The following is a 12,267-nucleotide window of genomic DNA, read 5'->3' as shown; positions in this document are numbered from 1 at the left end:
AAAAAAAAAAAAAAAAAAAAAAAAAAAAAAAAAAAAAGAAAAGGAAACAGGTGCAGAGAGGTTAAATAACTTGCTCAAAGTAGCATGTGGCAAATCTAGAATCTAAACCAAAACTGTCTGGTTCCAAGTATGTGGTGCAGGAGGAAGGACCTGGGCAGATGTCTGGGCAGAGTAGAGATCGGAATCCAGAGCTCAAGAGACAGGTTTGGCAGGAGACACAGGTAAAATAGTAATGCTATTTTATTACATTACATTAATAGTAATGGTATTTATTACACATTTATACATGCCAGACTCTTTGCTAATCGCTTTCCATCTTGAAGCCTCATAACGCTGTGAGACAGGTGTTTTGGTTTGGGGGGTTTTTTTCAGGCAGGCATTATTATGCCCACTTGACAAATAAGCAAACTGAGGCTGAGTTAGGTACTTCCCCAGCTAGTAAGAAGCAGAGCCAGAAACTAGACCCAAGTCTGTCTGACTCCACAGCCAGCACTCTGTACCAAGTGGCAGGTGACACGGTAGAAGCAGGTAGGGTACCCAGTGGAATGGGTGGTTTGAGAAAGCTGCAGAAAATGCACAGAAGGAGGAATGAGAGGGGTGCCATGTGGAGGAGTGAAACAGGGCAAGATCTCCAGAAAGGTGGAACCAAGCACTCTTTAACCTGCAGGATAGGGCCGGTCCGTGGCTCAGGGGGGAGAGCGTGGTGCTGACAACACCAAGTCAAGGGTTAAGATCCCCTTACCGGTCATTAAAAAATAAATAAATAAATAGAAATAAGCTGCAGGATGTCCCACGTGGGGCTCTGAGAAGAGGAACAAGACAGAACTCCCCTAGAGGGATAGCCAAAGGATTTGAGAAGACAACATGTAGCTACAGGTATGTAGGCCAGGGCCCCAGCCCTGGCCTCGGGGCACCCATGTGCCTTGCAAGTACAAACCTCTAGCACCTCCTCCGACTGGTGCTACTCCCATTCTTGGGGAATAAGAGAGTTAAAGGGATTTGTGAGAAGCAAGAAATAACACTTATACCTAATGGGCTTTCCCCAGGCACTTCACCCCATGCTCACTTTGAAAAGGGCCTCTTAGGGACCCACAAATTCTATATGTGATCAGGGAGACTTCCCCACCAGGAGAGGACAGATCCAGGAGAACTCCCACTCGGGAGAGAGCTGCTGACAGTGCCCCGTCCACATATAATCCCTGCTCCCTGCACTAAGGGCACCAGCCTGTTTTTCCTGCCCTAACATCAGTGGCACAATCTTACTGAGCCACTACCACCGGGGCTGACAGCAGTGACCTGGCCATGCTGGCAGGAGCAGGGTCCCCAAGACAGTGTGACCTTCATACAGAAGGCCGTGCTGGGGCCACAGCCTAAAAGGGGCAGCATCCGCTGAAATCCAGGCTCCCCAGCCCCCCTCCCTCCACTCCCAAACGGGCCCTCCAAGGCGGGCCTCCAGCTGCCCCGCTCAGACCTCCCATCCACGCACCTGTCCTCCAGCCTCACCAAGCAGCTCCCCATCACCCTCCCCTTGTTCACAGCTCCACGCTTCACACCTGCTGTCCTCTCCACCTGCTATCTCCATTTTCTCTCTGAGACACCCCCCCCAAGACAAAACACAAATGTCACCTCCTCCAAGAAGTTCTTCTGCTATCTCTAAACCACTTCTACAGAACTGGTGGCCCCACAGCCTTACTGAGCTATATTACAATAGAGCACCCCCTCCCAGCCCCCCAGCACATACTAAAATCACCAGGAAAGCTTTCTCAAACTACCCACTCTACTTATCCCTCCAGATTCCAACTCAGTGGGTCCAGGATGGCATCTAGGACAGTGACTGTGGGATCCCCATAGCTTCACTTTCCTCATCCCAAGAACCAACATGGTCCTGTAATTGCTAATCCCCTTACATGTACAGTATGAATATTTTTTCACTGGACTTATAAAAACTCTCCAAAGGAGACAAGATAGGCCGCATCATCCCTACTTTACAGATGAAAAGACCAAGACTCTGAGAAGTGAAACAATTTACTAATGGCATACAACCTAATTCCCAGGTCCAGTGTGTTTGACATCTGTGTTCCCCAGAGGTCAACACCCCACACCTGGGAGGCAGGGGTGTCCTGTCTCTCTGGGCTTTGACAGCTGAAAGTCCTTGGGGTGGGAAAACCCATTGATGTCACATCTAGTGCATTGACTTGTCCCAAACAGCTGAATGACTCCACTGTTGGTAAAACACACATCACCTACTATTCTACCAGCGCTCTCCTTTTCCAGAACTGCTCCCCAATTTCCAACCTAAATCCTTCTAGAATCAGAATCACTCAAGTTCTTCTTGCTCTGCCAGAGCAAGAGATTTCTCTCTTGGACATATTCACCACTGGAGTTCTGAAGACACCCCCCTTCCGCCAAACCACATACGCACAGGATGGGGAGCTCAAACTCTTCGGCAGCTTATGTGAAAAAAATCATGCATTCAGGCCGAGCCCGTGGCACACTCGGGAGAGTGCGGCGCTGGGAGCGCAGCAGCGCTCCCGCCGCGGGTTCGGATCCTATATAGGGATGACCGGTGCACTCACAGCACTCACTGGGTGTGGCCAGAAAGGACCAAAAAAATCATGCATTCTATCTGAGCTCACGTGGTCACTCCAGCAGGTCACAGAAGCACAGTGACCTGAGGCTGGAAAGTCAGAGACTGTACCCAGTGCTGGCCAGATGGCCCCTGCTATGCCATCTTCCACTGGAGGGAGGATGTCATCAATTTGAGAAGGACATCCACAAATAAGACCAGATTCAGGGAAAGGTGACCAGACAGGTGAGGAACATGCAAACCATCCCATGCAACAGCCTGGGAAGAGGAGCCCAAGCAGGTCCTCTGGGAACTCCAGAAGAATTCAGAGAGAGCAGACTAGGACATTTGTCATGAGTCACTCCAGAGGACAGAGCCAGGGCCAGTGAGGCCAGAGTTGGGCTTACATGAGAAAGAACTTTCTTCCTGAAAGGACATTTCTCCAAAGAAGGTATACAAACAGCTAACAAGCACATGAAAAGATGCTCAACATCACTAATCATTAGGGAAATGCAAACCAAAGCCACAATGAGATACCACTTCATACCCATAAGGATGGCTATTATCCAGAAAGTGGAAAATAACAAGCGTCAGCGAGGATGTGGAAAAACTGGACCCCTTGTGCACTCTGGTGTGAATGTAAAACGGTGCAGCTGCTGTGGAAAACAGTATCTTGGTTCCTCATAAAATTAAAAATAGAATTGCCATGTGATGCAGCAATCCCACTTCTGGGTATGTACACAAAAGAAATGAAAGCAGTGACTCGAACTGACATTTAAACACCCATGGTCATAGTAGCATTATTCACAACCCAAAGGTGAAAGCAACCTAAGAGTTCCTTGACAGATGAACAAATAAACAAAATTTGGTTTCTCTATGCTATAGAATATTATTCAGCTTTAAAAAGGGAGGAAATTCGGGCCGGCCTATGGCTCACTCGGGAGAGTGTGGTGCTGATAACACCAAGGCCACGGGTTCGGATCCCATATAGGGATGGCCGGTTCGCTCACTGGCTGAGCGTGGTGCTGACAACACCAAGTCAAGGGTTGAGATCCCCTTACCGGTCATCTTTTAAAAAAAAAGGGAGGAAATTCTGATGCATGTTACAACATGAATGAACCTTGAAGACATTATGCTAAGTGAAGTAAGCCAGTCACCAATGGACAAATACTATCTGATTCCACTTATTTGAAGCACCTAGAACAGTCAAATTCTTAGAGACAGAAAGTAGAATAGTGGTTGCAGGGGCTGGGGGTAGGTTGAATGGGTACTCACTGTTTAACAGATACAGAATTTCAGTTCTGTAAGGTGAAAAACAGTTCTGGAGATGCACAGTGGTGAAGGTCGCACAACAATGTGAATGTACTGAATGCCCCAGAACTGTGTGATTAAACATAATCGAAATGGTCAATTTTATGTCATGTATATTTTGCCACAATTAAAAGTTTTTTAAAAAGAAGGAACTTTCTAACAAATCAGGAGTTTTTAAATCTGCTTATGAGTACCTAAGCTAAGTGATTGGAAAAACAGGTAAAACAAGTGTCAGTCTGTATCCAGAGCATTTCCTCTGCACCATGTCGTAACTGATTTTATCCCCTTGCAAAAGCACTCAGATAATGGGTGTGTTACATTTGTATATACTCAAAGTATATACAAATCAAAAGAAAACCATGGACAGGTCAACACAATCTAGCTTGAAGGATATTCTGATTTATTTAAATGGTCTTCCTAAGCAGGATATAGTAGTTACGCTCCCGTTCTTGTCCAGGTCTTAGCAGAAAGTAAGCTTTTGAGAAGAGGGCCCAGTAGCAAGCTGCCCCCTGCTCTTGATGAACAGGAGGTGGAGAAAGCACCAACAAAGAGCTGAGCCTGCATTTGATATTATATGTGTCTAACTAAGACAACACCCTAAGCCCAAAGCCCACTCCTCTGGCTCTCCCCAGGATAGGAAAGACAAGGGCAAGGACCCCATAGTTCAAAGCCAGGGACAAGGAGGACCCATCACATGGTACCATCCAATCTGGGAGAAAATGCATAGCTTTGTAAAAGTCTTCTTCTTGGTGTCAGGGCTGGGAGAAAGTGGCAGAGGTGGAAATGGGACTGGGCAATTGATGTCATTTCTATCTTTTTCTCTTTATACACACACTCTCAATAAATGGGTATCTTCTTTTTTTATTTTATTTTATTTTTTTGATTGTCAAGTATTTAAGAATGATTAATTTGGTTCAGCTATGTCACAGGACTGAAGAGATCTGACCACAAAGTGAGCCTGGAAGCCACTCTACGATAACAACACTGGGAACAGTGAAATGAACTGCTACAAAGGGTAGTGAGCTCTCCGTCTCTGGACACATTCAAGCCCAGGCTGGTTGACCACCTCAGGGCTGTGGTTGCAAACAGTTCTGCATTCCAGGTCTGCCAAGTCCTAAACTTTCACAGCAGGGTGTCAGTAGATAATGTCTCAAGTTGTCTTATCAGAAAAAAACTCAGCCATATAAGCTTGTTGTTTAGAGTCAAGGAGAGCACCAACAGTAGAACTAGAAACAGAAAGAGTCAAACAGCTTCCTAGCTGGACTAGAAACAAAAGGGATGGGCCAAGGGACCACTGCTTGGTATTATAAGCCTTTCTTTACTTCTTTGGCATGAATTAATTTGATTTTTTTTAAAAACTTTAAAAGTTAAAAAAAAAAAAAAAACTTCCATGGGTGAAAAGAAAATATTAATCATGCAGTTACTAAATAATATATTTCCAGAAAATACTTGACAACATGGAGAATGCTCATAATACTATATTTATATATCTATACATACATATGCACACATAAAAATACACATAAATGTACCTAGAAAAAGGAAAGAAGTGTACTAAAATGTTCTCACTTATTTTCTTTCTTTCTTTCTTTTTTTCTTTTTTTTTTTAAAAGATGACCGGTAAGGGGATCTTAACCCTTGACCTGGTGTTGTCAGCACCACGCTCTCTGAAGTGAGCTAACCAGCCATCCCTACATAGGGATCTAAACCTGTGGCCTTGGTGTTATCAGCACCACACTCTCCCGAGTGAGCCACGGGCCGGCCCTCTCGCTTGTTTTCTGTAGGTGGTAAATAAAAATACTGGTGATCATCATTATCTCCTTCATGTATTTCTGTAGTTTTTCATGTTCTATAACAAACACATTAATTTCAATAGTCCCCAAAAGGCAATTATTATTACTTTTAACAAATAAAAAGCATTAGCAACTATCATAGATTAAATACAATCATATGGCTACAATTCTTCGCAGCTCCTCCCATCCAGTTGCAGAGTGATTGTCACCCCCTGCCCCCACTATACCCATCCCCTCCTCCCCCAACTCCCCTGAGTCTGGGCTACAGGGAGAACCACCACCAGCCACCAGCCAGCACCACCCACCAGACACGTGAGTGAGGCCACCTTGGGCCATCCAGACATGGTGGAGCTGCATTAGTGATTCAGGCAAAGCCAGCAGAAGAGTTCCTGGTTGACTTATTTCAGAATCTCAAGCAGATAGTTTTGGGGTGACTTGTCACACAGCAATAGATGACTGATATAGTGACAAAACTGAAACAGCCCTTCTTTCTTCTAAGCCCTCCACAGTACCTGTCCACGGGGTGCCCATGGCCTCTGGGCTCCACTCACTCCACAAGCCATGCCCAAACTCCTCCTGGGCCCGAAGTTGCACCACATGCCTCACGCCGCTCCAGGCGTCGTAGATGATGCAGTGATGCTGTAGATCCTTGACCTGAGGGTGGGAGGCATCACGAGTCTGGGATGGGGCCCGGAGGGGGTGCTGGTTAGGCAGCTTCACAGGGAGACGGCGCCCTTCACCACCCAACTGGCAGAGATGCTCCGAAGTCTCAGACCAGCCTGGAGGCTCAGGGTGAGATGCGGCTGCCCTCGGGACCAACACAGGCTGAAGCTGTAAGTCACTGCCCCCACCCAACGCACTGCAGAATCCTGCAAGCCACAAGCCTTGGCGTGCTCACAGCCCAAATCCCTTCCCTGGCCGTACTCTCATTCTCACAGACAGGCCTGTGAAGAGGAGATTGGCCTGGTAGTATTATTCTCATTTGATAAACAAGACAACGAAGGCTCAGAACTGAAAAGACTTACCCAAGACCATGCAGGTGGTAAATTACAAAGCAGGGCCTAGAAACCTTTTTTTTTCTCTGCTACCCTCAAGTATCTAGGGGAATTTTTCTGTCCAAAAGTAAAAGATAAACTTACCATCCATGTTGTGAATATCTTTGACCGTTCAGCCCGGTATCGAAGCTCAAAGCGTAGTCTGTAGAAATTTGAGTTCCAGGAGTCGGGGTCTTGCCAGGTGACACTGAGCCGGCGGGGTTTTCCATCCACGGCAGTGACCGTGATGTTGACCGGTGGGTCGGGCTGCACTGTGGGAAAGTGAGCATGGCTCCTGTGCAGCAGTCAACATGGTGCAGAGACCCATGAAGAATCTGCAGACCCCCATCCAGGCAGGACCACCCCAGCCCCAGACCACTCCCCATGCACACCTTGACAGGGCCCACGTCCATCAGTCTGACCTCCTGGCAAGCAACGCCCAAAAAGCACCAGCTCACCAAACCCCTCAACCACCCCTTCCCTGCCCCTTCTGAGAAGTCAATAGGAGTATTAAATCAGAAGAGAGGAAAACAGCTGGAGGGTGGGGAAGAGGTCACTTACGGATTTCATAACCGTCAAATATCTGGGTTTTGCTGGACTTGCTCCCGACGCCGTTGGCTACGCACAAGGACACTATGTAGACAGAATTGTCTCCCTCCGGGACTGCCAATTGGCAGGAGAATTTCTGGGACTGCTGAGAATACTGGCAGGGCTCCTGGAATTCTTCTAGTGGACTGTACTGACTGTCGGACACAAAGCAAAGGCAGGCCTTGCCTATCAGTTTCTGCACTTATTCAAGAGTGGAGAGAAGGTCAGGGCCAGGGGCTAGGAGCTCAGGCTCTGAAGTCTAACCCTGGGTTTGAATCCCAGCTCCAGACTTACTGGCTTTTGTGACTGAGTAAATTATTCAATTTCTGAGTATCTTTTTTCTCATTTGAAAATGAGAATGTTAATAGTGTCTACCTCATAGGAGTTCTGTTAGGATTAACTGAAAAATGTATGTAAAACATCTAGTTTAGCACCTGGCACAGAGAAGTGAGGGTGCTGGACTAGAGGGCCCAGCCACTCACTTAGGCAGCAGCTACACGGTAAGCTCTGGGTTTATGCCAGGTCCTGTGTTCTTGGAGCTGTGGGGAAATGCAGAAATTAAACGAGAGACCCCACCCTGGCCTCAGGACATGAACAGAAAACACCCACCCTCAGATGACTAGACACCCAGTAAAAATGCCATTCCAGAAGCACAGAGTGCTAGAGGGTTCACAGAGAGATGCGGTATTTCCGGCAGGTGAGTCCAGAAAAGGATTTTGGGTGACTGAAGACACTGAAGTGAGTCAGACACCATCCCACTTGGCCTGGAGCCTGACATTTCACCCATGATGACGTGTATGGGCATGTGATGCACGGCAGCCACTCCACCCTGGGCTAAGGCTGAGTCCAGCACATGGGACAAACTCTCTTCTTCTGGGAGGCCTGCCCCAACTTCCCAGTCTGAGTTGGAGTCTTCCACCCTCCGTCCCTCCAACACCCCCCAGGCTTCCATTCCACCCAGCACTGGGAAGGCTGCTCATCAGCTGGTTTAGTGTCTGAGGGCAGGAGCTCCCACAGCCCCAGCACAGCACTTCATCCAAGGCACACGCTGAACTCGCCAAACGTGGAAGGAAGAGTGCGCAAGCTTAGTCGGGGGAAGGTGTGAAAGTGGGCCACCCAAGAGGAAAAGCAGGGCCCACAATCACCTCTTTCCAGGGGCCTGTTTCACCCCCAGCAGTCACAGAGCCGAGTGGGCCCTGAGTGGATACAGGGTCCCTGAGGCTCCCCCTCCCCACTTTCCTCATTTCAAAGGTACTCAATAGCTCTGCTGTCTTTTCAAAGCAGATGCCAGCCCCCAGGCTGCTGGCAGGAGGAGGGTGTGAGCTAAAACACTTTGTTGTCTCCTACTCTTACTGCCAACAAAGTATTCTAGTTGAAGTGTCAAAAATGAATAAGCTTGGGCCGGCCTGTGGCTCACTCGGGAGAGTGCGGTGCTGATAACACCAAGGCCACGGGTTCGGATCCCATATAGGGATGGCCGGTTCGCTCACTGGCTGAGCGTGGTGCTGACAACACCAAGTCGAGGGTTAAGATCCCCTTACCGGTCATCTTTTAAAAAAAAAAAAAAAAAAAAAATGAATAAGCTTTCCATGCCTGGGCTGGGAAGCTCAGGCCGCTGTGTCTACCCTGTTTAATCCTCTCTATGGATGAAAGCCTTCCACATCCCAGGCAATGTATATCCAAACCCGGCTTTCCATTGTGAGGCTTTCTGGTCTTCCCTACTTGGGGTGTGAGCTAATAGTCCTAATGGCAGCTGTACCATTTGCAGATGGGTAATCTACACTCCCAGTGTAGAGGCCAGAACATACATATTACTGCCAGCCACCTAGTGACTACCTGGAGACAGACACAAATGGAAGCCAAACCACCCTGTTGAAGTCACTGCTGATTTTTTGATACAATAGTCCCCTCCTTAACCATGGTTTCAGTTAACCACAGTCAACTAAGGTCTGAAAATATTAAATGGGAAATTTCAGAAATAAACAATACATTTTAAATTGTGCCCTGTTCTGAGGTCTCACATCCCGCCCAGGAAGTGAATCATCCTTTTGTCCAGTGTATCCACAATGCAGACGCTGCCCGACATTAGTCACCCGCATCCTCTGCTCCTGACATCCAACATCCCCATCATCATGGCCTGAAGATCCAGGATCACCCGAAGCAGTTGATCCTCCTTCTTGGGTACTGTCAGGTCAAGAGTAACCTAACACTACGTCACATGCCTGCATCACTCACTTCACTTCATCTCCTCACGTGGGCATTTTATCATCTCACATCATCACAAGAAGGGTGAGTACGGTACAATAAGATATTTTGAGAGAGAGACCTCACTCCCATAACTTTTATTACAGTATATTGTTATAAATGTCCTATTTTATTCTTAGTTATTGTTGTTTATCTTTTACTGTGCCTAATTTATAAATTAAACTTTATCAAAGGTATATATCCATAGGAAAAAACATAGTACATATAGGGTTCTATACTATCTGCGGTTTCAAGCATCCACTGTGGCATCTTGGAATGTATCCCTCAAAGATAAGGGGGGACTACTGTACTCCGATGACTGACAGCTCAAACTCAGTATAAACATCTAGACTAAGGAGACCTTGGTGTGGGGATGGAAACAGGCAAAACTGCAGAGGTCAGTTTGTTTTCAGCATCTTCCACCTCCTCTACACCCATGCCTGAACCCATCGCAGGTCCTCCCACTCGAGCAGGGACCCCCAGGCAAGGTGACTTCTCTCCCCCCCCCCATTACCACTTCCTCTCATCTGCCTTTGTAATGCAAAGAGCCTGATAAGCTCACAGGGTCAAGATACTGATAATGGGCTCCCAGAGACAGGGATATCTGCATCTTCTTCAGAGCAACGCCCAAAACCTTTGAACTTTTAATGAAATCAGACAGAATGGGATTGGATTCCCAGCAGAGCCCCTTACCAGCTAGATAACCTAAACCAGGCTGATCAATCTCTCTGAATCTCAGTTTCTCCATCTGTTAAGTAAGAAAAATAACAACCACTTCTCATAGCTGTCGTGATAGCTAAAAAGTTGATAGGACCAAGTACGAAGCGCAGTGCCCAGCACCGGGCGAGTAGTCAAAAGAAACTCTCAGTGCCCTCCTATTCCCTCCTCCTTATCCCAAAGGCATTACTTTCTATGATAACACTTTGGAATCACTGGCTGGCCAGCTCTACTGGGTTCCTTTGCAAGCCTCTCCACCACTCCGGGGACCTCGGCAAGGACGGTGTGGACATAAACACAGGTCCAGCCCGAGATACTTACAGCTTCCTCACTACTAGCACAGCCTTGGTCATCGGCGAAGGGGGTCTCGGAGGACTCCACTCACAACAAACCTTGCTGAGGGGGCTCTTCCGGAAGCAGGTGAGCTGGGGCTCCTCTGGAGGAACTGAAAGGAGAGCGCAGCAGAGTAAGGAGGCAGCGGGGCTTCCTCGGAGCGCACCTGACCTCATGGGTAGTGAGTGGCCTCCCCTCTGCAGGGAGCACTTGGCTCAGCCCTTAGCCCCTGGCCCTGGAGCCAGAAATGGCCAGGACATCATGGCCTAACTCAACCACATGGGGATCTAATTGTGGCTGGAAAATTAAGGGTCACCTAAGTCCTCATGTCAGGCTGGAAGCGGATCCTGGACAAAGAAAGGGAAGCTCCGATCATCCAAAAAATAGGGGCATGAAGGGCTAGCCAGTTAGGTCAGATGGTTAGAACATGTTGTTATAACACCAAAGTGAAGGGTTTGGATCCCCATACCGATCAGCCACCAAAAAAAGTAAGGTCTTTGGAGTCACACAGACCTGGTTGTGTGGCCTTGGGCAAGTCCCAACCTTGCTTCAGTTTCCTTATCTATAAAATTAACTGATGGTAATATAATAATACTGCTTTCCCTCATTTCCCTCACAGGGTTGGAAGGATTGCATGAGAACCAGGAAGGCAGTGCCTTAGCACAGGGCTTGGCACACAGAGCATCAGCTCTATGAAGTCTTTATCTAGATGTAAGGAAGCTAAGAACCTGCTAATTCTAGAAACAAGAATAGCTACTTTGAGATCTCAGTATGTGCTATGCAGAGTTTTCAGCACCATGTGTGTGTGACTACATACACACACATATAAACTCATTTCATCTTTACACCAACTCTAAGGTAAGGTAATAAAATTAACCTTATTTTGCCCAAGAGAAACTGAAGGGCAGAGGAGTTAAGCTGTATGTGAAAGAGCAGGATTCAAACCAAGGCTGCCTGGCCCCACACTATAACCCAATCCACCAAAAGCCCTACTTCACAAGGCCAGGTAGACAGCGTTCCCCCTCAGCCAGATCCCCCATCCCGCCAGAATTTCTGCCAGCATCTCACTGGCAGACATCACTGGGCCTTTCCCCAAAACTGTCAGGCCAAGGAAATAACAGGCGTTAAAAGGGTCAGGCAGAGGATTTCTCTGGAATGCACAGAGCCAAGTTTCTTAGGGGCAATGGAGCTGTCCTGGGAACCATCTCTGAGCTCTGAGCACACAACTCACCATCCACCAGCAGGTGCACAGTCCCAGCTGGGTGGCCATCCTGGTAGCACGAATAGTTTCCAGAGTCACTGGGCTGCACCGACCTCAGAAGCAGCCTCCTACCCACACTGGCCCATCTGATGTGGAGTGAGCTGGCGACCAGATTTCTGAGCACCCAGTGAACAGTGGCATTGTCTGCTGGTTCTCCCCCTGGGCAGGTCAGGGTAACGCTGGCCCCCGGCAGGCTGGTCAGCACACCATTTGCCACCTCTGGAGGAAGGAGGAGAGACACTTGGTAAGCCCAGAGCAATCTGAGAAAGGGACTTCATTCTGCTTTGGGGAAACCACAAGAGGCCTCAGTCCTAAACCTCTCTCGAGTCTTTCCACTGGTCCAGGCATGCCACTGTCACCTTTGCCTAGATTCAGGCAACGGCCTCCCTGTGGACTGCCCAGCCTGGCCCTCTCCACCCA

General features: G+C 48.0%; 1 protein-coding gene across 1 annotated transcript in view; it reads right to left on the bottom strand.

Moving 5' to 3' along the window:
- Positions 1 to 12,267, bottom strand: part of IL6R (interleukin 6 receptor) — an 85,467-nt gene that overhangs the window by 15,060 nt on the left and 58,140 nt on the right. Inside the window, exons 5-9 of the mRNA XM_008592849.1 lie at positions 11,818 to 12,066; positions 10,575 to 10,698; positions 7,266 to 7,447; positions 6,810 to 6,976; positions 6,183 to 6,324 (exon numbers count right to left, since the gene is read on the bottom strand). Of these exons, the coding sequence (XP_008591071.1) occupies positions 6,183 to 6,324; positions 6,810 to 6,976; positions 7,266 to 7,447; positions 10,575 to 10,698; positions 11,818 to 12,066 (864 nt within the window). The remainder of the gene's footprint in view (positions 1 to 6,182; positions 6,325 to 6,809; positions 6,977 to 7,265; positions 7,448 to 10,574; positions 10,699 to 11,817; positions 12,067 to 12,267) is intronic.

This window comes from Galeopterus variegatus, unplaced genomic scaffold (assembly GCF_000696425.1).
Source record: "Galeopterus variegatus unplaced genomic scaffold, G_variegatus-3.0.2 Scaffold154, whole genome shotgun sequence".
NCBI classification, from domain to species: domain Eukaryota; kingdom Metazoa; phylum Chordata; class Mammalia; order Dermoptera; family Cynocephalidae; genus Galeopterus; species Galeopterus variegatus.
The sequence above is the reverse complement of the archived record's forward strand: the minus strand, read 5'-3'. Positions and strand labels throughout refer to the sequence as shown.